General features: G+C 35.1%; 3 protein-coding genes across 4 annotated transcripts in view; all 3 read left to right on the top strand.

Annotated features, from left to right (window-relative positions):
• Window positions 1-27894, top strand: part of LOC134238092 (uncharacterized) — a 381131-nt gene that overhangs the window by 48389 nt on the left and 304848 nt on the right. The window lies entirely within an intron of this gene.
• On the top strand, window positions 480-2296 carry LOC134238103 (neuropeptide F receptor-like). The gene is made up of 2 exons (XM_062720227.1): window positions 480-681; window positions 776-2296. The coding sequence occupies exon 2, from the start codon at window positions 825-827 to the stop codon at window positions 1956-1958; it is 1134 nt and encodes a 377-aa protein (XP_062576211.1). The 5' UTR covers window positions 480-681; window positions 776-824; the 3' UTR covers window positions 1959-2296.
• LOC134238101 (piggyBac transposable element-derived protein 4-like) lies at window positions 18722-22742 on the top strand. 2 transcript variants are annotated; one of them, XM_062720226.1, is made up of 7 exons: window positions 18722-19073; window positions 19506-19643; window positions 19764-19878; window positions 20465-20627; window positions 21095-21249; window positions 21377-21560; window positions 21870-22742. In XM_062720226.1, the coding sequence occupies exons 2-7, from the start codon at window positions 19598-19600 to the stop codon at window positions 22284-22286; spliced, it is 1080 nt and encodes a 359-aa protein (XP_062576210.1). In that variant the 5' UTR covers window positions 18722-19073; window positions 19506-19597; the 3' UTR covers window positions 22287-22742. The 2 variants fall into 2 exon arrangements, with proteins under 2 accessions (XP_062576210.1, XP_062576209.1); XM_062720225.1 differs by lacking the exon at window positions 19506-19643.

The following is a 27894-nucleotide window of genomic DNA, read 5'->3' as shown; positions in this document are numbered from 1 at the left end:
GATATGTGATGTAAAAACATTCTTTAAATGTTTGATTAAAATAGCAAATGTAAAACATAAATCTACCCGTCACATTTAATATGACCTATTACTTCCAATGAGGCTAGTTTATGATGATTTAAACAGTGTCCGGTATTACACTAAAAATCAATAGAAACTTGTAAGTACAGTATAAATAATGCGTTGAATCAACAGAAAAAGATTCTCGGCAGCAAAAATCGCCTACATACACTGTACAAGTGTTTCGCGTTACCTTATCATGTGTTGTTCTACAGCTCGCTGGGATGCATAATAGTCCTTGTTTTTAATAAAACAACTGTTAATGATTTTTTTCAAACATATGAAAACCAATTCTTCATTTTTTGCCCTGAAATTGACTTTTTAAAATTACTTTGTGGAGGATGATATAAAAATAGTGATAACTGTAATAGGACGCTCCATTTTCATTGGATATTTGTTTCACAAGTTTCACAGGGAATTAACCTCCAATGCCACAAAAAGCAAATGAGCTTGGTGGGAATTCGATTTATTACTTCTCATTATTGGAATAGAGATCTATATATATATACTGCAAGAATCACTTCTGTTTAGTCTCCGAGATTACATCTTTAGTTTGTACATTCATTCTGAGAGATCTTTTGAAACAAATTGTGAATTTACTCGCGGGATTTTACACGTCAGGTAAATGTACAGATTTCCTTTTATTTTCGTCTATTAAAAATTAATTTTCTTAAATAAACTGTGTTTTAAATACCATGATTTTTTTTCATTTTAGATAGGTTTCTTGGACAATTGTGAATTGCAATTCCACGATATTAAGAAAAATGAATAGTTCGTTTGATGAAGATCTGTTGTTCAGCTATTTTAACATCACCCCGTTCAGTAACTACGATAAATCTGACGTGGATCTCTCTATGCCAAACCTTCTCCGTGAAGAATCATGGAAAATTACTTTCATCCTTGTATTCGCCATTGTGATTTTCTTTGGATTCTTTGAAAACTTAGCTATAGTGATAGTTATCATAATCAACAAGCAGCTTCATACCGTAACCAACATATTCATCTGTACCCTAGCTCTTTCTGATATTATGCTGTGTGCTTTTAATTTACCGTTCCAGCTTCATTATGGGATCACTGATTTTTGGAAATTTGGACCGGTGCTTTGCCGTGTAATTATTCCAATGTTTACGATGCCAGTCTTTGTGTCTACATACGCCATGCTAATGATTGCTATTGAACGTTACATCGTTATTGTATTTCCCTTTCGGAAAAAGATCGCCAAAAAGCAAGCCATTTGTATTGTGGCTATCATCATATTATTTGCAATGGCTTTCACTGTGCCCGCCATTGTTCATACAGAACTCAAAATAGCCGAATATGACATGCGACCTTTTATTGATGAACGAATATATCGCCCATTCTGTCTTGAAGTTTGGGAAGAAAGGTCAAGCAGAATTTACACAATTTTCGGATTTGCTTTTCAATTTGTGATCCCCAAAACCCTAATTTCCGTTCTGTATTTTCAAATTTATCAAGTACTCAAACGACGACCCGTAAAGAGGAAAGAGACCAGAAGAAATTACCACATAACGAGGATTTTGGTCTCCATAACGATTCTGTTTACTCTTACCTGGCTCCCCTTCCAGCTCTTTAGCATCACATTGTACTTTAGTCCTGATATATTTCAAACGCTTGGTGCAGCCTACAAACTGGTGGATCTATTATTGAAAATAATTGCCATGAGCTCTTCATGTATTAATCCATTCTTTTACGGTTGGTTAAATAACAATTTCAGGCGGGAAATGGGAACCATGCTGGGGCGAAATCTGAAAAAAATACAGAGAAGTACAAATGGATTTACAACGTACAACAATACTAACCTAAATTCCAAAGAGGACAATGATAGATCGAGTTCTAAAATGGAAGGAAATGGCCTGCTGCAGGATGTTGCCATTTAAATTAAAACTGTTGTCGGTATGCCCATGTCACTAGCTCTGTGATCCTGGCATAAAAAGAGTAAAACAAATATACATCGAAGTTAAATAGATTTTGATTTGTTGATAAATATAAGTAAAGATTTAAAATACAAAATGTACTTCAAGAAAATTTGGCTTATTTCATAACTTTAAAATGTTTGCTCAAATTGTTATACATGTATTTGTGGGATTTGTTAATTTTTATAATCTAGATCGAAATATTTACTTTTTCAAATGTTTTTAACTTACAGTACACTATTTAAACTGAGCAATGCTTAGATATCACAGTATAAATTCAAATTCCGAAGAGGGTGACGAGGCTGACCCCAAAAATGATTCCAAATTAATTTTATGAGTCGACTAAGTATATTTATTTCATTTAAATATCCGAAAAAATTACGTTAGTCGGTACATTTTCATTTCAAGTTTAATGGTTATGTAACTTTTTAGGAGAGATCGTGAACATGAATTTAACGTGTTACACTATGATTAATGTTTTCTTTTATCACAAAATATAACGAGCAACAAAAAAATCTCTTAAGATAACGAAATATAATATTAGAATGTTTTACTACATCTTGATAAACAATTCTAATTTAATTTGTCAATTTTCTCGTTTTTGTTACTATTATCAATCTCATACATGTATAAATATTAACTAAGCTGAATGATAAGAATTCTAAATCATTTATTGCCTCAGTTTCCTTCTGTTGCCACTATATTTTGATGCTTTTAAAATTACGTGAGGTCAATGATCAATATATTTAATACATGTACGTGTGTGTTGTCTGGAATTGGTTTCGTTCATATTTTTGGATTTCTTCATTGTATGTCATTTATGCATGTGCTTTGACACAGATAATATTTGCAAAAATGTTTGAAAAACACATTTACTCAAGGTCAAGATCTAGTAAATGAAAGGTGCCTACAGATTTATCAAATTTGAGAGATAAATTCCTCTATTGATGCTTTACAACTTTAGCTTGGTCAAATAAGGTGTTTCGGGGCATAATTTGTAGGTAAACAAGATGTAAAACTGCATTTTAAACTGTCATTTTCAATGAAAAATTAAGAAAACCAGTCATTAATATGGGAATTTTTATCATATGTATCCAGATTGCCTACAGTCTCTCAGAAAACGATAATTAGTATGTTCATGGCCTCTTCTTTAAATCAATATCAAATTTAATATAGGTATCCAGTTTACTTTTCATATGATTTCAAATTGAATGTCATGAAAATACCCCATTTTCTACATAATTCTGCTAAAGCCGTAAAGTACGGGAAAAAGAGAGTTGAAATTGATTATGACGTCATAATGGATCTAGCGCCAAAAGTTAGTCTCAAGTTATTTACTAGATCTTGACCTTAACTGTTCTATGATATTGCGAGAAAAAAATAAGTATGAAAAATTATTTACAATTTATTAAAATAATTACTCTGCATCACCAGGCATTAACGTTTGGACTTACATATTTTCTTGAAATAAAAAAAAATATATTAAATGAACAAATATATATTAAAGATTTAAAATGATAGTTTTTCAAGGTCATTCAGTTCGACTATTGATTAAATTAAAGTCAAAAAGCCCGAGGAAACGTTGCTCAGGTCTGCACACGTGCAATAACTCACCTGCAAAATTTAAAAAAATATCATAGAGTCTTAGATTTCTCTCCACACCGGTGACGGGCTTTAGATTTAGGCCTTGACTCGGCTCTCAGGGCCATTGACAGTGAAGGTTACAGGACTTTATTTTGCCAACGCCTACAGTGACAAGGGGCCTCGGTTTCACGGCCTCCATCCGAAGGACCAGCAATTTTCTCTTTAAAGTGCCGAGCGATCGGCAAAGGAGCAGTTTCTACCTTCTTTTTTTATCGACTTAGGTCAGTCGCGACCTTGATTCGAACTCATGACTTTCCGATCAAGGAGTTATGTAATGGAGATTGGATGTTTTACAGACTATTGTAGCAAGGGATTCTACCACTCCTCTTTAAAGTCTATTTTCCCCCCAGATATTATAGCATAGTTCATTAAATTCCCACTAGTTTCTTCAGTCATGCGTGAGGAAGGTTTTTTTCAGAATTGCTGAATTTCCGGGCATGTTAGGGATATATCGACGACACATATCGGATTATCGCTCCAAATGATTATTGAAATAAATATATGTAAACAGAGACCATGACCACTTTTCCCGGCTTTGACACTCAGATTGTTTTAATGGGCACATAAAGATAATTGATGTTCTTACTATGAACTCAATGAAAGTGGTCTTAAGTATTATTAGAGCAAATTCTTTGTCGGGGACAGCAGATATCCTTCCAAATGCTAGCTGTTAGCGCCGTTTCCGAGGACAAATAAATGCTCCCTGTTGATAATGAATACGCTCTATCCAATTTTTGCAACATAATCAGTGTTTGGGCTTTTTGGAAGATAAACTTAAAAAATTTATGAACAAATAATTGCTTCAGTTAGTCTAAATTCGAGCACCCCCTCTTAAAGCCTTTATACATGTACGCAAGTAACAAGATTGATCAAGATGTTTGCGCCTTGTTAAATACACGAAATTTTCTTGGATAAACCGGACGACTTATTGAAATAAGAAGTTCAGGGGAACAGAAAATCCAAATGACAACTTCAAGCCATTTTCATCTTTTTTTTATTTTATTATTTTCAGAGTATTAAAATACTCTTAAATTAAAAATATTTTTTGGACTTAACAGAATGCAGTTGAGTTACTTAATATTATAAAATTAAGGTGGCAGAGGATAGTTTTTGGCTGATGTTTTCCTTAATAAGCTCTTTGATAAACATAATGACTTTAGCTTTTCTATCATCAACTTCCCTTATTTACGCAGCAATGTACCATCATCAACTGCATAATGAGTTTATATATCTCAGTTCATTCGAAACGCAAGTGAATGCTCTACGTATAAACAATTTCTAAAACGAGGTAAATTTTTGACAAACTAGATATCATTGAGATGGTGGCAATCTCAAAGGGTCCCGGTTTAGCAATGAACATGAAAATGTAAGGTAGCTGAAAAGGGTTTATTTTGAAGGTGTTATCGATTAAAGGGGACAAAAAGTAAGTACTCCCAGAAAAATAATACAATTAAAATACCTTAAGAAATGTATCTTCTATGAAAATTGTTGCATATCCTCTATCAAAATATGGAAGGAAAATCACAAATGTTCCGTACCCAGTCAATTTGTTTGAGGCTGAGTGGACTTAAGTGAAAGAAATCATGCCCCGAAGTAAGATTTTAAACAGAGAGGCTATTTTTACCTTGACCTAGAAACTTTGTTCAAGGTCACTGCACATCCATTGACCACTGGCACAAAGCTCCAGACAAGAATTTAAACAGAAAGGTTATTTTTGACACTTGACCTAGAAACTTTGTTGAAGGTCAATGCACATTGACTGACCACAAGAACTCGGTGAGTGAAGAATGAGCCACATTGGATCGATATGAGAGAAGATATGCTACGACCAAGGATTTTTCATGTAATTCTTCTGTGGTCTAACCTTTCACCTAGAAACATGCTTGAATGTCACTGCACACCCTTTATCCAAAGTCACTCTGTGGGTGAAGTATGGGCCAGATTAGCCCAAGGAAAGAGAAAATATGCTCCAGACAAGAATTTAACCAGACAGGCTATTTTTTACCCTTGACCAAGAAACTTTGCTCAAGGTCACTGCACATTCATTGACCACTGGCACTCTGTGAGTGAAGTATGAGCCACGATGGACAAAGGGGAGAGAAAATATGCTCCGAAAAAGGATTTTTCACTAAATTCTGCTATGACCTTAACCTTTAACCTAGAAAGATGGTTCAAGGTCACTGCACACCCTTTACCCAAAGATACTCTGTGGGCGAAGTATGAGCCAGATTGGGCCAAAGAGGGAGAAGATACGCTCGAGACAGTGACCTTGTCAGGAAATACAATTTATCATTGAGTAAAATGCTGACAGACATTTTTCATACTACAGTAATTATTTGTCCATTAATAATACACTGAATTGACGACGGATTTTCCTTTACTTTCCGATCATGACAAGGAGCATACAGCGGGTGTGACCGGTCAGCAGGGGATGCTCACTCCTCCATGGCACCTGATCCCACCTCCGATGTTTTGGTCCCTGTTTGCTCTGCTCCCATTTTGTATTGTTTAATGGACTTTTGATCTTGAATACTGTTCGCTATCTCCACGTTTCATTAAACTGCTTGTAAAATGTACATTGTAAAATTTTATTATTTTTTTTCTACATGTAACAATAGTATGGTTTAGTCCCTGGAGGAATTTGAAGCTTTTAAGAATAAAACATGTACAACTTACATAATAAGCCTAAATGATGGCACAGGGACAATCTCAAAACTTCCTGAAAATTTAGCCTATTTTCACTATTTCGCCTGCTTCGCAACTGCCTCCAGGCGCATGCGAATGCCCTAAGCCACCACATAAAATGCAGAGCAAAACTTGTACATACCAATGAACAGCAAGAGATAATGGCTTTACCACATCATTTTAAAGCTACAACTCATCCTTTGAACCCGTCCTGCTTTTCTGGTGAAATACCGGAAAAGTGATTTTTGATCTTTTTTCGTATTTCTAGTCCCTGTCCCACAACAGTAGTAGTGACACCAAAGTGTCATATATCAATAAAATATACAAGGTCACCAATTTCTCCAAATGCACACATAAAATATAGCAATAAAATTATCTATAATGTACATTCAAACCTTGGGTTTCTTTATTAGGTCACCTGAGCCGAAGGCTCAAGTGAGCTTTTCTGATCACAATTTGTCCGTCGTCCGTCCGTCCGTCTGTAAACTTCACATTTTCGACTTCTTCTCAAGAACCACTGGGCCAATTTTGACCAAACTTGGTATCAAGCATTCTTGGGTAAAGGGAAATTTAAATTGTAAAAATGAAGGGCCAAGTCCGCTCACAAGGGGAGATAATCAAGACAAGAGGCCCATGGGCCACATCGCTCACCTGAGCACCAAGGGTAGGACTAGTATAAAATGGCTTTTTATTGTAAAGTTTAAATCCAAAAGTAGTCCCATGACCAATCATGGATTTGCTATTTTTTAGAAAATGATTGAGAAGAAGATTTTTAAAGAATTTTCCTATATATCTCTATGTAAAACCTTGGTCGGCCATTTTGGCCCCGCCCTACCCCCAGGGGTCATGATTTGAACAAACTTGAATCTACACTACCTGAGCATGCTTCCATATAAATATGATGAATTATGGCTTTGTCATTCTTGAGAAGAAGATTTTTAAAGAATTTTCCTATATATTTCTATGTAAAACTTTGGTCGGCCATTTTGGCCCCGCCCTACCCCCGGGGGTCATGATTTGAACAAACTTGAATCTACACTACCTGAGCATGTTTCCATATAAATATGATGAATAATGGCTTTGTCATTCTTGAGAACAAGATTTTTAAAGAATTTTCCTATATATTTCTATGTAAAACTTTGGTCGGCCATTTTGGCCCCGCCCTACCCCCGGGGGTCATGATTTGAACAAACTTGAATCTACACTACCTGAGCATGCTCCCATATAAATATGATGAATTATGGCTGTGTCATTCTTGAGAAGAAGATTTTTAAAGAATTTTCCGATATATTTCTATGTAAAACTTTGGTCGGCCATTTTGGCCCCGCCCTACCCCCGCGGGGTCATGATTTGAACAAACTTGAATCTACACTGCCTGAGCATGCTCCCATATAAATATGATGAAGCATGGCTTTGTCATTCTTGAGAAGAAGATTTTTAAAGAATTTTCCGATATATTTCTATGTAAAACTTTGGTCGGCCATTTTGGCCCCGCCCTACCCCCGGGGGGTCATGATTTGAACAAACTTGAATCTACACTGCCTGAGCATGCTCCCATATAAATATGATGATGTATGGTTTTGTCATTCTTGAGAAGAAGATTTTTAAAGAATTTTCCTATATATTTCTATGTAAAACTTTGGTCGGCCATTTTGGCCCCGCCCTACCCCCGGGGGGTCATGATTTGAACAAACTTGAATCTACACTACCTGAGCATGTTTCCATATAAATATGATGAATAATGGTTTTGTCATTCTTGAGAACAAGATTTTTAAAGAATTTTCCTATATATTTCTATGTAAAACTTTGGTCGGCCATTTTGGCCCCGCCCTACCCCCGGGGGTCATGATTTGAAAAAACTTGAATCTACACTACCTGAGCATGTTTCCATATAAATATGATGAATTATGGCTTTGTCATTCTTGAGAAGAAGATTTTTAAAGAATTTTCCGATATATTTCTATGTAAAACTTTGGTCGGCCATTTTTCCCCAGCCCTTACCCGGGGGGTCATGATTTGAACAAACTTGAATCTACACTACCTGAGCATGCTCCCATATAAATATGATGAATTATGGCTTTGTCATTCTTGAGAAGAAGATTTTTAAAGAATTTTCCGATATATTTCTATGTAAAACTTTGGTCGGCCATTTTGGCCCCGCCCTACCCCCGGGGGATCATGATTTGAACAAACTTGAATCTACACTGCCTGAGCATGCTCCCATATAAATATGATGATGTATGGCTTTGTCATTCTTGAGAAGAAGATTTTTAAAGAATTTTCCTATATATTTCTATGTAAAACTTTGGTCGGCCATTTTGGCCCCGCCCTACCCCCGGGGGGTCATGATTTGAACAAACTTGAATCTACACTGCCTGAGCATGTTTCCATATAAATATGATGAATAATGGTTTTGTCATTCTTGAGAACAAGATTTTTAAAGAATTTTCCTATATATTTCTATGTAAAACTTTGGTCGGCCATTTTGGCCCCGCCCTACCCCCGGGGGTCATGATTTGAACAAACTTGAATCTACACTGCCTGAGCATGTTTCCATATAAATATGATGAATTATGGCTTTGTCATTCTTGAGAAGAAGATTTTTAAAGAATTTTCCGATATATTTCTATGTAAAACTTTGGTCGGCCATTTTTCCCCAGCCCTTACCCGGGGGGTCATGATTTGAACAAACTTGAATCTACACTACCTGAGCATGCTCCCATATAAATATGATGAATTATGGCTTTGTCATTCTTGAGAAGAAGATTTTTAAAGAATTTTCCGATATATTTCTATGTAAAACTTTGGTCGGCCATTTTGGCCCCGCCCTTACCCCGGGGGTCATGATTCGAAAAATTTGGAATCTACACTACCTGAGGATTCTTCCATAAAAATATGATGAATTATGGCTTTGTCATTCTTGAGAAGATTTTTAAAGAATTTTCCTATATATTTCTATGTAAAACTTTGGTCGGCCATTTTGGCCCCGCCCTACCCCCGGGGGTCATGATTTGAACAAACTTGAATCTACACTACCTGAGCATGTTTCCAAATAAATGTGATGAATAATGGCTTTGTCATTCTTGAGAACAAGATTTTTTAAGAATTTTCCTATATATTTCTATGTAAAACTTTGGTCGGCCATTTTGGCCCCGCCCTACCCCCGGGGGTCATGATTTGAACAAAATTGAATGTACACTACCTGAGGATCTTTCCCCATAAGTTTCATCTTTCCTGGCACAGTGGTTCTTGAGAAGAAGATTTTTAAAATATACCACTAAATTTTCATTAATTCCCAATTATCTCCCCTTGAATAAGGGCGTGGCCCTTCATTTGAACAAACTTTAATCCCCTTCACCCAAGGATACTTTGTGTCAAGTTTGGTTGAAATTGGCCCAGCGGTTCTTGAGAAGAAGTCGAAAATGTGAAAAGTTTACAGACAGACGGACGCCGGACAAAATGTGATCAGAAAAGCTCACTTGAGCCTTCGGCTCAGGTGAGCTAAAAATATGTAAATAGGGTGGGGTCATTAAAAAAATCTTCTTCTCAAGAACCACTGGGCCAGGACAGCTGAAACTTATGTGGAAGCATCCTGGGGTAGTGTAGATTCTAAATTGTTCAAATCATGAACCCCGGGGGTAGGGCGGGGCCACAATGAAAAATCAAAGTTTTACATAGAAATATGTAGGAAAAATCTTTGAAAATCTTCTTCTCAAGAACCACTGGGCCAGAAAAGCTGAAACTTGTGTGGAAGCATCCTGGGGTAGTGTAGATTCTAAATTGTTTAATTCATGACCCCCGGGGGTAGGGCGGGGCCAAAATAGGTAATTAAAGTTTTACATAGAAATATATAGGAAAAATCTTTAAAAGTCTTCTTCTCAAGAACCACTGGTCCAGAAAAGATGAAACTTATGTGGAAACATCATGGGGTAGTGTAGATTCTAATTAGTTCAAATCACGACCCATCGGGGGTAGAGCAGGGCCACAATAAGGAAGCAAAGTTTTACATAGAAATATACAGGAAAAATCTTTAAAAATCTTCTTCTCAAGAACCACTGGGCCAGAAAAGCTGAAACTTATGTGGAAGCATCCTGGGGTAGTGTAGATTTCAAATTGTCTAAATTTTGATCAGTTGGGTAGGGTGGGGTCACAATATTTATTACAAGGGGTAAATCGGGTAAAGAACAGCATGGTCAAAGCTTTTCAGGTGAGCGATGTGGCCCATGGGCCTCTTGTTTTTTTTGTTTTTTTTTTTTGTTTTTTTTTTAGGTCACCTGAGTAACTCAGGTGACCTATTGCTATCCGTTTTCGTCCGTCGTCGTGCGTCGTGTGTTAACATTTGAACATTTTCAGCTTCTTCTCTGAAACCACTGAACCAATTTCAACCAAATTTGGTATACAGCATCTATGGGTAAAGGGGAACACAAATTGTGAATTTCATGGTCCCTGCCCCCCTGAGGCCTGGGGGTAGGGGCCAAAACCACTAAAATTATTGCAATCTTTAAAAATCTTCTTCTTTACTCCAGGACATCCAGCAGGCAAACTGTTGGCATGAATGTATTGAGCATTGAGTCCTCTACCAAAATTGTGAAATTCATGGCCCCAGGGTCAGGGGTTCTAGTGCTAGGGCGGGGCTCTATTGAGCATATAGTGAAAATGCATTATTTCTTTAAAAATCTTCTTCTCTCCTTCTGGGTATTTGATAAACTAAGTAAGTACATAGTTATAATGAACAAGAGTGCCTCTTCCAAAATTGTGAATTTTATTGCCCCGGGGTCAGGAGTTCTGGTGTTAGGGCGGGGCTCTATTGATTATGTAGTGAAACTGCATCATTTCTTTGAAAATCTTCATTTCCGCTTCTGGGTAATAAATAAACTAACTAAGCACATAGTTATGATGAGCAAAAGTGTCTCTTCCAAAATTTTGAATTTTATGGCCCCACGGTCAGGGGTTCTAGTGCTAGGGAGGGGCTTTATAGATTATATAGTGAAAATGCATTATTTCTCTGAAAATCTTCTTCTCTGCTCCTGGGTATTAAATAAACTAACTAAGTACATAGCTATGATGAGCAAGAGTGCCTCTTCCAATATTGTGAATTTTATAGCCCTAGGGCCAGGGGTTCTGGTGTTAGGGCGGGGCTCTATTGATTATATAGTAAAAATGCATTTATTCTTTAAAAATCGTCTTCTCTGCTTCTGGGTATTAAATAAACTAACTAAGCACATAGTTATGATGAGCAAGAGTGTCTCTTCCAAAATTTTGAATTTCATGGCCCCAGGGTCAGTATTATGGTGTTAGGGCGGGGCTCTATTGATTACATAGTGAAAATGTATTTATTCTTTGAAAAATCTCTTCCTTTGCTCCTGGGTTTTATGCCAATGATCCAAGTATATACATTTAGGATGAAGACTGGTGCATCTAGCAAAATGGTTATTTTTTATGCCCCCCCCCCTGGGTCGGGGGGGGTACATAGTCTGAAAATAAGTTAATGCTTTGAAATCTGCAACCATTTTATGATAACATTTGCAAAATTTTGAAATATGTGGCCCCAGGGTCAATGGTTCCTTCTTTGGGGTGAGGTGCAAAACTTCTTATAAAGTGGAAGTGCATTTTCTCTTTGTTACTCTGATCAACCTCTGTGTATTAAGTAAATAGAGTAAGCATGCAAAGTTTATAATTATGATAAGCAATGGTGTCTTTCAAAATTGTGAATTGTGAATTTCATGGCCTCTGGTTTAAAACACGAACCAAAGTTATTTGTTTGAAAGTTGTTACACAATACTCAGGTGACCTATAAGGCCTGTGGTCCTCTTGTTCTTATTTTGACCGGTACTTAATCCAGAACTATCCTCTGCCACCTAAATGACTAAAACGAGTAACTAAATTTATAAAGAAATGGACATGTATACATCTGTAATAAAGAGATTTTTTTTAAAATATGCATGTATAAGTTGTTCAAGTTTTCATAGTACATATATAATTGAGTTCTGCAAGAGCAACCAAAACCTAATTGACCCTTTTTAGTACAGGGTCCCGTAGACTTTTAATTGGGATTTTAAAATTGATAAAATCGCAACGTTGTAGATATTGGTGACATTAAAATCTCATCGTTTTACTTTTGGAATATAAATTTAAACAATGAGCGAGAGAGAGAGTTTTATGTCATTTTATAATCATCTTGTATATATGAAAAAGTGTCCATTAAATGTGGACATTTCGGTAATTATTACTTGTTTATGAATGAAATATAATGGAATAGAGTCGATCGAGATCTGATTTACAAAGGGTTGGTGCACAAAGGAAGGTCTTGTTACAAGGAATACACATGTGAAATATGATAACCTTAGTTCTAACTGTTCAAAAATTATGTCCAAGGTTAATTTTTTAAAAGTGGGTAAAACTCTAAGGTCAAGGTCAAAAATATTTATATACCAACTGAAAGGTCTTGTCACAATAAAACAGCCCTAGCTCTAACTGCTCAAAAATAATGGCTAAGGTTCAAGTGCGGTATTTTTTTTTTAAAGTAGGACAAATTTGGTGAAACCCAAAGAAAGGTCTTGTCACAAGGAATGCAAATGTAAAATACGAAAGTCATAGCCCCACTCACTCAATTATGGGCTAAGTTAAAGTTGACGACAGACAATAAAACAGACAGGAAAAAACAATAACAATTCGATCCGGGGCATAAAAAGCAAATCTATGTAAAAACAAGAGGCCCACGGGTCACATCTCTCACCTGCTTTGGCCCAGTGGTTCTACAGAAGAATTTTTTTTAAAGAAAATTTCTTGCTGCAATGTAAAACTTGCATTCCTTATTGTGACCCCGGGTCATGATTTGAATAATTTTAGAGTCAACACTACCCTATTATGCTCCCACATAAGTTTCAGCTGGTCCAGTGGTTCTGAGAAGATTTTATAATGACCCACCCTATTTTTGTCTGTACTTTATTACATTTATCTCCCCTTGTAAGGGGACATGGCCCCTTTAACAAATAAAATTTCTCTTCATCCAAGGATGCGTTGTACCTAGTTTGGTTAGAAGTGGATTAGTGGTTCTTGAGAAGAAATTGAAAATGTGAACAGTTTATAGACAAACGGACGACGGACATTGGGTGATCAGAAAATTCAGCTCAGGGGAGCTACAAATCAAACTTGATCTATAGTTTGTCACCATAGATTTTTTAAGAGCCGATCGGGGTCAAAATTTGGCCCAGTCCCAATTGAAAATATGCCTGTATTATCCGATAATGTAGTGAAAGTTTAAAAAAAAAAACCCTTAAATTTATGTGATCAAATTCAGCTTGTTTATTACCGTCTTCCTTGGAGAGACAGTCATAGAGATTTGATTTTTTTTACAGTCTCTGGGCTATGCACTTCCTCTCTTTTGTGATTGATAGAAATTGCATGATAACAAAATTTCCAATTATTCTATAAATAAATTTCTGATGATCAAATTTTCGTACGACATAACAATTTTTCAAGATTTACAATCGTATGAAAACATTACAAAACGAACAACGAAATTGGCAGCCATTTATTCTAACATGCTATTTTTAAAGCAATAACTAAAAACTAGCAAAAAGGTTTCTTTATTTTCATTTTAAATGAAATTTGATTTTAACTGCGTGCAGGCTTTACAATTTGTTATTACTCTTTTCCTCTTTCTTGTTTAAAGAAGGTAACGGAATCAGCCGGTGATTGCCGAAAGAAGTTTACGGAGAAGGCCGAGAGACAACCGTTGTAGGGCTATTGCCATTAAAATGCTAATGTGGAAATACAAAATCAAGAAATTCTCAAGAATAATACGGCCTGATAGGGGTACATCAGTTTACTGTTTTATGTTGTTGACCGATCCTTCGGATGAGACCGTACAAGTATAAACCCAGATCCCGTGTCGCAGTAGGTGCTAGCACGAAAAAGATCTCTCCCTGCTCAATGGCCCTGATTGCCGAGCATAGGACAAAATTTGCAGCTCTCAACCGGCAAGTGGTGGCGTCTCCATATGAGTGAAAAATTCTCGATGGGGACGTCCTCTCAAGAATTTTTCACTTATATGGAGACACCACCGGTGGAGAGCTGCAAATGTTGTCCTATACTCGGCACTCAGAGCCATTGAGCAATGAGGGGTCTCTTTTCGTGCTAGCACCTACTGCGGCACGGGACCTCGGTTTATACGGTCTCGGTCTACACGTCCCACAGTGGGATTCGAACCCGCGACGTAAGGATCAACTACTTATTTCGCGACTAGACAGACGCTCTAACCACTGCGCCATATGGGCGACTCATCGGATTACTGTTATTATTATAATTAACATGTAGCAGAAATAATATATCAACGCTTTTTTGGGCAATTATATAACTTTTATTTATTAAACAAATCATTTCTTGAAGACAATTTTTGATACGCATGGAAAAAAGTCATCAGTTTGAAGGTCCGTGTTTGCTCTGCTCCTATTTAGTATTGTTTTATGGACTTTTGAGCTTGAATACTGTTTGTTATTTCAATATATTTCAATTCAGAAAACCACAGTGTTAGCATCCGGAAAATCGGATCATACTGTCATGATATCGCGTAAATCAGCAGTAAATTTAGGTGATACACACTTAAGTAAACAACAGATCCCAAAGGTTTCTTATTTAATTTTGCTAATTGTTGAGGAGTTTTAACCCTTATCATGCTTACCGCGGAAAATTCCGCGACTGTAAACTTTGTTTTCCAGTGTTGATTGCAGTGTGTCTTATTGTGGTATCTAGGGAATTCCAAATCCTATATATTTATAGATAAATAGATTTATAAACCCACTTAATTTGTGATATTATTTCGTTATATCCGTTTAACAATCCAATACACTGTTTGTAAACTTTAATTTCATTGATTAAAGCTTAAAAGATCAATAAAAAGACACTGCTTGATCTTCCTGTTTACCTCGCTTAAAAAAATGGCGACCGACAATGGTTTAATGTTGAAAGAGATGAATTTATTTAAAACTGAAATTAAAAATTTATTTAAAATTATTTTGGTGATTGAGATAGTGAAGTGGATTAAAAGGGATTCCAAGATATTGATATTTTGAATTATCACAAAATTCTACCGGATATTGAGATATTTTAGTCGGTGAGAGAACTGTTTACAGAGATGACGATGACTGAGATACCGTAGATACACTTCCCGTAAAAGCGCCCTTCACTGGTGATCCAGGTATACAACTCGATACTTACGTTTACTTAGAGACAAAAGATTTCTGGATAAAATAAGAGCCGATTTCAAAGCATTAATTTATTTTCAGACTATGTGACCCTCCACCCCCACCCCAAGTATCCTTGACCCGGGGGCCCTGAAATCAACCATTTTGGAAGAGGCACCTTTCATCTTCATTAATATGTACCTAGTTCATTGGCATCATACCTAGGAGCAAAGGACCCACCCTAACACCTGTACTCCTGACCCAGGGGTCATGAAATTCATAATTTTGGATGTAGCAGCATTATTCAACTTAACTATTTACATAATTCACGGGTTAAATACCCAGGAACAGAGTAGAAGATTTTTAAAGAATTAATGTATTGTCACTAAATAATCGATAGAGCCCCGCCCTAACACCTGAGAAACCCTGGGGCCATGAAATTCAAAATTTTGGAAGAGGCAACCTTATTCAACATAACTATGTACTTGGTTAGTTTATTTAATACCTAGTACCAGAGAGGAAGATTTTAAAAGAATTAATGTATTTTCACTTCATGATCAATGGAGCCCCACCCTAACCCCAGAACCCCAAACCAAGGGACACTGAAATTCACAATGTTATCTTTAGACCTTAGAAAGTCAGTTAATGCGTGCTGTCATTTTGAGGAAATATAGGCATCACATCCGGGAAAGAAAGAAGGATTTTTTTCTCGGAATTTTAATTTTAGTACAATACTTATGATTAGCAGCTACAAAACCTTGAAAACCTAAAATATTGTCAAATATTTCATTAAAAATGCAAATTTTTTGATTTCTGTTAAATCAACTTTCGGTAATGGAATCAAAATCATTCAACCGTTAAATAACTGAGTTGGCAAAGTTAAAGATGTCCCAACTTTTTTGGTACACAGTTATAATCCGTATATAACCCCCCCACCCGTAAAATTAGGGTGTTGCCTTTCTAATGAGTGTCAGTATATAATCTATATAGCCCCACCCTAGCACCTGAGAACCCCTGACCCTGGGGCCATGAAATTCACAATTTTGGAAGAGACAGTCTTATTCAACATAACTACGTACTTGGTTGCATGTAGTTTATTTGATGCCCAGGAGCAGAGAAGAAGATTTTCAAAGAAATAATGCATGTTCACTATATAATCTATTGAGCCCAATGTCGATTGCCAAGGACTCAATGGTGATTACATTCATGCAAACAATTTGATTGCTTGATTTACAGGAGTAAAGAATAAGATTTAAGACTGCATTAATTTTAGTGGTTTTTACCCCATCCTTCAGGCCCCAGGGGTGCAGGGACCATGAAATAAACAATTTTTGTTCCCTTAACCCATAGATGCTTTATGCCAAAATTTTTTGAGTGTTTTCAGAGAAGAAGCTGAAAATGTCCCAATGTTAACGCACGACGACGGACGAGTTAGGCATTAGGTCCCTTGAGTTTACTCAGGTGACCTAAAAATATGGGTAAGAACTGTTCCTTTACCATACGCTCAGCACTTGAAGTGAAAGTTGCGGGTCTTTGGGATGAGACCTTAACCAGAAGTCTCTGATGAGACTGTATCTCTACTGGTCTGTAGGTAAACAAAGGAAAACTAGCACTTGGATTTTAAACTTTGCAACAGGCAGCAGTTATTAGAATTATATGTATCTTAGTGTAGTCTACTTGTGTGCCAAATTATATGAAATCAGAATCCAAATTGTAGGAGGAGTAGCATTTTCAAACAATTTCCCAGAAATTTCTATTTTTAGTAACCATGGCAACACCGTTCATCGAAATCAAAAACCGATGCACTAAATTATTATCTTAGTGTAGTCTACTTGTGTGTCAAGTTATATTGAAATCAGATGAAAACTAGGAATAGTACCATTTTGAAAGTATTTCACAGAAGTTTCTATTTTGAGTAACCATGGCAACGCCGTGCATCGAAATCAAAACCCGATGGACTGAATTATGTACCTTAGTGTAGTCTACTTGTGAGCCAAGTTATATTGAATTCGGACTGAAACTTTAGGTGGAGCAGCGTTTTAAAGGAATTTCACAGAGTTCTACTTTTAGTTACCATGGCAACACTGTTCATCGAAATCCAAAACCGAAGCTTTAAATTATGTATCATAGTATAGTCTACTTGTGTGCCAAGTTATATTTAAATCATAAAAAAGGAGGAGTAGCATTTTGAAATATTAGTTACAGACGGACACCTTACTCTCGCATAAGCTCTTCTGGTCTCTGACCAGTAGAGCTAAAAATTGGGACAGTCAAAGAAAGGCAGCAAGTAAAGTGAAACAAGGACATGCCTTTGAACAAACTTGAATATACGCTATTTGAAGATGCTTCTGTATTTATGTGTTTTATTGTATTTTTTTTTATTCTTGAGAGGAAGAATTTAACCCCTTCCATGGCATATACGCTTTTCTACGCCTCTGGCGTGAAAAACGTGTAGAGTGTAAACAAATATTCATAACTTCTTTAATGCTGCGAATATTGAAATAATTTTTGTATCATTAGAAAGAGGGAACAATTTTAAAGAAAGTTTGTTCTAATTTTTTTTAAATTTGATTTACCAGTTTTTTGGTATTTTGAGTTAAACAACGTGTATTATTCTAGCGATATTTGCCGCGATCGAAATCCACGCGGTACAAACACTTGTCATTTTTTCGTAGCAAAACACGTTTAAACAACTTCAGAAAATATCAAAACCAAATAGTTTATTCAATTAGATGTGTTAGAAACTAATTATCTAGTTAAAATATAAATAAGCGTGTTAGATAATGATATAAAATGTTTTTAGTTGACCAATTCAAAAAATATTTTTGAGAGTTACGTTCGTATTACGATATATGGATATAAAAATGTTTGAATTTCCCTGGAAGAGAAAAAAAACGAGTAAAAAATTGTTTAAAATACATAACCACATATCCACATTTACAATAAAGTAGATGGTTTTGTTGTTTTGATAAAAAAGAAAACATGCGAAAATATTATGAAAATCTATCGGGATCGTTCTGCAACATTCGTAACACGTGTAAACAACATGGCTTCTTGCGACATTTCTTCATCCCCAAAATCGTCAGATATAGATGCAGACGAAGAATTTGGCGACGATTCATCCGAGTCTGGATCAGATTTTGATCAGGATGATTCAGACAGCGACCATTCCTTTGGAAGTGAGACAGACAGCGATGATAACCAGGGCAGGACACAGATTCCACATTATTTGACCTTGACAGCCAGGCAAGCGACATTAGAGATTCTGACTTCTGGACTGATGTTGTGGAAGACTTTGATGTTCCAGACTTCGTCGATACTTCAGGTCCCACTCATCAGCTCTCTTCGGATGCAAATCCTCTGTTATATTTCCTGCTCTTGTTTCCCTTGAGTCTGGTACAGGTACTTGTGGACAACACCAATTCGTATGCTGCTCAGAGTGGAGCCCAGGGTTGGACCGATACCACCATCGACGAGATGAAGGCATTCCTCGGATTACAAATTCTGATGGGGATTATTCAGCTTCCCAGATACACTATGTATTGGTCATCTGATAAGTTTATCGGTAAGTTATCAAATTTGCACCTATATTGTTTTGTTTCTTTATATTACTTTCTGTTTACAATAATGTTCTTGTTACAATTTGAAAAAAAATATTGTCAGTCATTTTCCTTTCCAGATTTTGAAAAGTACATTAAATTTTATTATATTTACAACGGACACTGATCCATTTTTCCTTGATAAAAAATTAAAAATAAGGAATATTATTACATGTAATGAACTTATGTTAAGTTCATAATTGTTGTGTCTCGCATTGTCTGGAAACCTTCATGACTACAACGTTTACTTTTTTTGTCTTTGTTTTGTGTGTGTAACAAAGATATAAACATAATGTATTGTACATTTTTGTTTTTGTCTATAAATTGCACACCCATTCAATTTGTTTCATTTGTATTAAATTTATGTTTGTATTTCTATTCAAACAATATTTATGTAGATGTTGAGCTGACCAATGTCTTCAAACCTTTACCATGAAACAACTCGGATCATAAACTTTTTCTTAATATTGAGGAATATGTTGAATATAAAATGAAACTTAATTACACCTGCTTAGTGCTCTTCTGGAATTGGCAGTGTAAGTCATTTAAAATTGTTTCTTTATTTCTTTTCTCATTTTCTAGAGATAAAATCCATTTATTGTTGAATTCATTTTTTAAAATTGACATTGATAAGTGAAATTTACAATCATATGCAGGTAACATTGGTTTTCAAGAAACGCTGAGTTTGAAAAGATTTGAAAAGCTCACTCGGTATTTCCATCTAAATGATAATACTACTCAGGGAGCCAGAGGAACACCTGAATTTGACAGGTATGCAATTTATAATTCTCTATTTTAATAGTTAACCAATATAAATATTCTAGAAATTACTCAACAGTGATCTTAAATTAATTATAACTAATATTAGTTACAGAAAACCAATAATCAGTTATGAAATTGACACTGATTCACATCACTATAGTTTAGTGTCTTCATTTTGTTTTATAGATTTATATTTACATTTGCTAATGTCTTTCCTTATATGACAATATAAATAATTTTGACATTCAATTTTCAATGACATGCAGTTGGGCAAACCGCTTGAGACTATTAGAAAGTCTTGACTGTGATGTCATATGACGCCGTAGTTACGTTATGTTGCATTTCTATAACAATGTCCAAATAGCGCCTATTTTTCCTTGTATTACGAATAAAAGTAAAATATAAATATAAGAAATAAAATATCATTTTTTAGAGTTTCATTGGGAATGACATGATTTCGGTATGTGATCAAATATACTATAACGCCCTTCGGGTGTTATAGAATTTGATCATGTGACCGACTTCATGTCATATCCCAATGAAACTCTAAAAATGATATCTTATTTCTTAAACATTTCACATTTCTTTTCAACAGATTACACAAAATAAGACCTGTACTTGATGAGACAAGAAGGGCATTTCGGAGTCAGATGAATCCACCTAAGCAGCAGGCTATTGATGAGGGCATGGTTAAGTACAAAGGGAGATTTTTTGCAAGACAATACATGCCAAATAAACCGGTCAAGAGAGGTTTTAAGGTTTGTATCAATGAAATGCCTATTTGCATTCAATAAATTGATATTGTGATACACAAAATAATGTAATTTTTAAAAAATTATTTAATTAATTGATTACATATTTAAAAAAAGACTAAGGAAGCATTAAAATTTTTTTTATATGATGACGAGGTGGATCAGGGAATGGATGAGAAGGACAGGTACCGTATATACTGGCCTATAATCGGTCCGCCTATAAGTTGGTTGTATTTAATAAGCTTATATATCAGAGGGACTGACCTCATAAAATACCATTCATTTTATAACTAGCCTACAAGTCGGACATAGAGTTTGGACCAGAGATTTACTCCCAAAAATCTGACTTATAGGCAAGTAAACATACGGTAATCATCCCCCCAGTAACTGGTCCACCGGCTAATGTATATGTCTCTGAAATGCTAGGTGAATAGTTATAAAAAAAATTTGATGCAACAAAATATTTTTTTCAGATATTCATGAGATGTGATGAGGATGGTTACTGCTATGATTATTGGCCGTATATGGGAAAACATGACTTTTTTCATGGAAAGTCACTAGGAGAAAGAGTCGTCAAACACTTGTGTAGACCATTGAAATACAAAGGCCATCATGTGTTCTTTGACAGGTTTGTGTTTGAAACAACTTAAAATGACTTCAACATTGTTCAACATGACTGAATGATGAAAGATTCATTATCAAAATAATTTCATATTTTTCAATGTCTAATATTTTTAAACTTTATATAATATCAGGTTCTTTACATCCATTTCCTTGGTGCGAACCTTGCTTCAGAATGGGATTTTTAGTTGTGGGACAATAAAGAGCGACTCAGAAGGGTTTCCGCCAGAGTTAAGAAATCCGGATTTAAGGAGAGGGGAGACATTACAGATGCAGCACGACCAATTGCTTGCCACTGCTTGGAAAGATAAGAAAACGGTATTACATATTCATTGTCTTCATACAGACATGTACTATGTTTCAAAATTTAATAAAAATAGCAACATTTATCACAATTACACTTTTACCTGCAATTATTAAACTTTCAACTAAAGAGTTAAGGAGGACATAAAGGTCTATCTGATTAATTATATTCCTGTGCAATTTTTTGTGTATATCTTTGTTAAAAATCTCAGTGCAAATATAGTTTCAGTGCTTATCTTAAAATCCCAAAGAAGTAAATATATCTATATGTAGCGTAAGTTTAATTTCCAGCTAGGCCTATATCTCTATGTAATTTTATTTTAGGTACATATTTTGAGCACTAATTGTAGTCCATTTGGAGATGGTCCAGTTGTCCGTCGAACTCGTGGTGGAAATTTTGTTGAGGTTATGTGTCCTCCACCAGTATCTTCCTATCAACGTTATATGAGTGGAGTCGACAGATGCATGCAACACCGCGCAAAGAATCCTGTTGGCAGACCATCCAAAAAATACTGGAAGTTTTTCTTCAACTTTATTATGGAAGTTTGCCTTATAAATGCATTTGAGATTTTTTCCAGAACACCTGGTAAGGATCTTCCTACCAAAACAAGGTTTGACCTGCTGGATTTCAGGATGGAGGTGGCTCAGCAACTTATTGGAGGCTTCAGAGGAAGAAAGCGGGGCCATCATTTACAGGGTATTCTTGACCCCCTCATGTTTTCTGCCATCTGGATCGCCTAAAGTCAACATGCAAATGGTGTACCAAACACAGAGAAAAGAAAAGAAAGGAGACAGTTTATGGTTGTAAAGGGTGTAACAAACACTTGTGTAGTGAACGATGTTTCAGGGAATTTCATTCTGATGTTAATCTCTAAGATCAATTTGTTACATAAGTCACATAATCATGCTTGGAAAATCTGTATGAGATGTCACTTGCAGGAATACATAAAACATAGGATTACTGTACATCACAATGACTCAAAGATCAAGGTTAATATTCCTTAATTTTACGCATTATATTTCAAAATTTGAATACCATGTATAGAGGCATATCAAATCTTCTAAATGTTATTTTGGAAGCTAAGATTTTATTTTGTAAATCTCCTTAAGTTTGTAAGTTAAGAATGATGTTGTCTACTCAAAGATGTAATTTTTTTTCAATTATGCAACATTGTGCTATGTCATAGATCAAAGTTCAACTTCATTCAAATTTTGAAAAGTCTATGAATGATAAAAGTTCAAAGTCTTTAATTTTTTTATTCTTTTTTTGTCCAGAGCAATAGATATCATCTAAGTTTCTGCTTGTGTAATTTTATCTTCATATTTACCGGTACTTGAAAGTATTTACCACTTGTAAACAATTATGATCATTCCTACCAGGGTAAAAAAGTGTGATAAAAAAACAAGAATTGTTCGAGAAACAAATACATGTATAATTTATACCTGCACGACAATATTGGAAAAAAGCTTTAGAATTTGTTATTTTGAAGAAAATAGTTGTTGACTGGTCAGGGGCAAACATTCAATCAAACCAAAAATCACCAGAAGTAATTTACTCTTCAGAGGATAACAGTGAACAGAAATTGTTGTATGAAAAGCAACAATGTAATTAAAATCAGACTTCTTAGATCTGCACCGTACATACTATGTTGAGCGAAGGGTTTTCAAAATCTTGAATGGTTAATATCTTTATATATTTTGAATAGTTTGACCTTTGACCTTTTGACCTCCATCTCAAAAGGGGTCATCATGTACTTACTAAGGGGTACCAGTCATGAGTGTACATGTACTAAGTTTCTTAGATCTGCACCGTACATACTATGTTGAGCGAAGGGTTTTCAAAATCTTGAATGGTTAATATCTTTATATATTTTGAATAGTTTGACCTTTGACCTTTTGACCTCCATCTCAAAAGGGGTCATCATGTACTTACTGAGGGGTACCCGTCATGAGTGTACATGCACTAAGTTTCTTGTCTGTCAAGCAAAGGATTTTTCAGACATGGAATGAGTAATACTTAGTCTATGATTGCGAGCGATAGCTGTTAAGGAACGTTATTCTTCCTTTTCCCTACTGGAGCATAAAATGTTGAAATCCTGTATTTACTCCCTAAAGTGCTTAAAATTTGATTAAAACTTACGGTAAACAATATGCTGCTATGTCTCAGCATCAAAATTTACTTACTTTAAATACTTTACTGAAGTAAAAAAGTTAATATATAACTACTTGAAGGTTGAATAGAGATTTCTCAGTAATTTGGGCATATTTCGTTGCCATGGCAACAGAAAGAATGTTTTCATTATCATTTTCAGAAACCTCACAATACCTACTTTCAGAATATATATACATTGGTATTTACAAAAATTACAAGAAATACCCGAAAAAATGCATTAAAATCTTGATATCAATTTCTCTAAAAATGCTAAAAATCTTTGCCATGGAAGGGGTTAAAGAGTATTTTTTGTACTTGTGAAAGTAAAGTGAAACAAGGACATGCCGTTGAACAAACTTGAATATACACTTCTGTATTTGTGTGTTTTATTGTAATTTTTTTATTCTTGAGAGGAAGAATTTGAAGAGTAATTTTTGTACTTGTTTGTAATTTGCTTTCCATGGAAAGTGAGGCCCTTCATTTGAACAAAATTGAGTCCTTTTTATCCAAGGATATTTAGTTTATTTACATGATGATAAACGAGAAATAGAAATGTGAAGTATGTTGAGTGTTTGATGCTAATAGAGGCATGAAAATGTTATGTTTTTGTACCAGTATATGATGATGTTACAGAGAAATGAAAATGTTGAAGTATAAAATGTTTAAAAAATGATAATATGTAATAAAAATCCTGTTTTTTTAATTGAGGTTGGAAATAAAATCTGCGGATCTTTTTTAAACAACAGAAATTTCAAACTCCTTTGACTGAACCATAAAATTCACAATTTTGAATGACAACACATTTAGAAAATTGTTTTAAAGTTATCATAATAGTCACTTGATTTGTTGAGTCGTATTACGCTTTGTTTACAGGGTTATCAACACAAAATGATACAACATTTCTGTTATAACAAACTAATTCAGAGAATATGTGTCCGCCGCTGAAGGAAAAAAAGAAGAGGATATATGTGCTGACCCGGGAGGGACGAGGAGTCGAGGGGGTGGGATACTAAAGGATTCCCATCATTTAATAGTAGAAAGGGATTGCCCCCGAGAAAGTTTTAAAATTTTTACTAACTAAGCAGTAATTATGCCCCCTTTTGATTTGATGCTGTTTGTCGGTCGGTCTGTCTGTCGGTCCATCATCATTTACGCAGAGGTTGCCCGTATTGAAATAAAATTTGGTACACAGATATATCATGAGAATATCTATGTCAAGTTCTGTTTAGGGTACGATCGCACCATTTCGGACAGAGTTATGCCCCATGGACTTAGAAAAATTCTAATATTTGCAGTTCCATTCATTTTCTTCGCAGAGGTTGCACATATTGAGATGAAATTAAGTATACAGATTTATCATTAGAATATCTACGCCAAGTTTTGTTTTGGATACAATCGAACTGTTTCGGACAGAGTTATGCCCCTTGGACTTGGAAAAATTCCGGTTATTGGGGGAAGGGGCATGTGCTTTACAAACATCTCAGGGGTTCTGGTGTTGGGGCAGGGTTCTATTGATTATATAATGAAAATGCATTAATTCTTTGAAGATCTTCTCTGCTCCTGGGTATTAAATAAACTAACAAAATACATAAAGTTATAATGGACAAGAGTGCTGCTTCCAAAATTGTGAATTTTATAGCCCCAGGGTCAGGGGTTCTGGTGTTATTGATTATATAGTGAAAATGCATTAAATTTTTGAAAATATTCTTCTCTGCTCCTGGGTATTAAATAAATAAACTAATTACATAGTTATGATGAGCAAGAGTGCCTCTATCAAATTTTTGAATTTTATGGCCCCAGGGTCAGGGGTTCTGGTGTTAGGGCGGGGCTCTATTGATTATATACATGTAGTGAAAATGCATTAAATCTTGGAAAATCTTCTTTTCTGCTCCTGGGTATTAAATAAAATAACTTAATATATAGTTATTACGCCTCAACCAAATTTGTGAATTTCATTGCCCCTAGGCCTGTATGAGGGGTTTTGCCAATTTGTTTAAGGGGGGGGGGGGGGCTCTTTTGATTATATAGTGAAAATACATAAATTCTTTGAAAATCGTTTCCTTTGCTCCTGGGTATTATGCTAATGATCCAAGTATATATATTTATGATGAAGAAAGGTGCATCTAGCAAAATGGTTAATTTTGGTTAAAGGGTATCCGGGGTAGGGGTGGGGGTTACACAGTCTGAAAATAAATTAATGCTTTGAAATCTGCCCTTTGGTATTAATCAACATTTATGATGAAATAAAATTTATGATTAAATTTCCAAAATTTTGAAATATGTGGCCCCAGGGTAGGTGGTTCCTTTGGGGTGGGGTGCACAACTGGTTATAAAGTGGAAGTACATTTTCTCTTTGTTAATCAGATCTACCTCTGGGTATTAAGTAAATAGAGTAAGCATGCTTAGTTTGCAATTATGATAAGCAAAGGTGCCTCTTTCAAAAAAAATTGTGAATTTCATGGCCTCTGGTTTAAAACACCAAACAAATTCAATTGTTGGAAAGTTGTTACATGATACTCAGGTGACCTACATGTATAAGGCCCGTCATCTTCGCTAGCCAAGGATTTCTGATACGCTTCTCTCCTGATTATGAGAAGAGTAGCGTATCAGAAACCCTTAGCTAGCGAAGATGAAGGCCTGTGGGCCTATTGTTCTAATTATTTTTTTAATTAAAAATAGAGGGAGATAACTAACCAAAATTAAAGGTCATAAATTAGGACGCATCCCACCTTTAATGATAATAGTAATAAATGGGATTAATTTCTAAATATACAGAGTATTCAACACCTAAACATGAATCTGTTGCTATTAGGGATTAAATACGTTAAAGAAGGGCAGGAAGAGTATAGGGAATTACGGGATAAATTTTAACTGCAAAAACCCAAAAGGTTCTTGAAAGTAATAATGGATGAAATGACAACTTTGACCTCAAAATAAAAAAAAAACGTCTTCTTTATGCCATAGGGAGTATTGTTGTAAAATGTCATTATAAGAGCTCAAACGGTTCTCGAGAGATCGCACGTAAATGTAAGTGTTTAAACAGACAGAATTATTGAATTTATGACCTTGACCTTTGATCTTTTGACCTCTAAATCGCCATAGGAAGTTGTGTAAAAGTTCACTTCAAAAGCTCAAGGGCATCTTGAGATATCGGTCGAAAACGAAAGTGTTACAGCCAGACAGAACTACAGACTGACAGACATGCTGAAATTACTATATATATAATAATATATATAGGCACCAAACGTTTTGATATACATTTCATTTTTTTATCCATTTATAGGTTTGTTGTATGTATGATAATTATGATATAGCTTATAGCTTTATGACCTCTACCTCTTTAAACCATATTCGTAGCAATAAAAAATATTGCCGGCAAACATGGTTTTCACCCAGGTATTAACCCATACTTAAAAGAGTTAACATATTCATCGATAATGTACGTTGATTTATTCATGCTGAGTTTTACAACTTATCATTTGGGAATAAGTTTCTAATGTACAGTACATTAGAACTAAGCTACCATTAATCAATACTAAAAATCCAAACGGTGGGTTGTTTCTCTAAATATATAATTATATCTGAAAATAAATTTAATTTGTCTGAAGACATACAAAATACATGAAATACACTGTATAACTTGTAATGATTTTATTTAATGTTCTTGTATGCAGGACAATGAAACATTAAAACATAATGAGTTAAGCAGTTAAATTTTACGGAGAGTTATTTTAGATCTGTGTACTTTACCTGAAAAAAGTACAGCGGCTCCAAATCATACATGCACATTATGTGATGTTCCTTTAAACTAGAGAAGCATGAAAAAGGATAAAACAACGTAGATTACAAGATTACTTTTATCATTCCTAAAATAATGTCAAATCATAAAGCTTGAAATTTATCGTTTTTTAAAAATATCTTTGAAGCAAAAGTAAATCGAACAGCTAGGACAAGTCTTTAATGTTAAAATAACTACATGACCGTAGGGTAAAAGATTATGCATAGTTACTTTTGTGTTGTGTGGCTAATTGGATTTTTATTTTAACTTGTATTGCAGAAAAAAGGAACGATAAAGGGAAGCGTTAGTGTGTTTATAGAATAAGGATGAAAGTTTTACTATGCTATTTGCTACTACACTATTAATTATTTTCTACATGGAAGAGAACATTTTCTTGCTGCGGAAATATTAAGAAAGTT

Source organism: Saccostrea cucullata, unplaced genomic scaffold (assembly GCF_032062105.1).
Source record: "Saccostrea cucullata isolate Sc308-1 unplaced genomic scaffold, CSIRO_AGI_Scuc_v1 ctg568, whole genome shotgun sequence".
Taxonomy (NCBI): domain Eukaryota; kingdom Metazoa; phylum Mollusca; class Bivalvia; order Ostreida; family Ostreidae; genus Saccostrea; species Saccostrea cuccullata.
This window is presented reverse-complemented; position numbering and strand designations above follow the sequence as displayed.

Excerpts from the sequence above, each read along its gene's own strand:
- LOC134238101 (XM_062720225.1), top strand. The coding sequence starts at position 18,986 with ATGAAGGCATTCCTCGGATTACAAATTCTGATGGGGATTATTCAGCTT. Across the intron at positions 21,250-21,376 it reads CATCATGTGTTCTTTGACAG|GTTCTTTACATCCATTTCCT; the intron begins GTTTGTGTTTGA and ends ATATAATATCAG. Across the intron at positions 21,561-21,869 it reads CTTGGAAAGATAAGAAAACG|GTACATATTTTGAGCACTAA; the intron begins GTATTACATATT and ends ATTTTATTTTAG.
- LOC134238103 (XM_062720227.1), top strand. The coding sequence starts at position 825 with ATGAATAGTTCGTTTGATGAAGATCTGTTGTTCAGCTATTTTAACATC.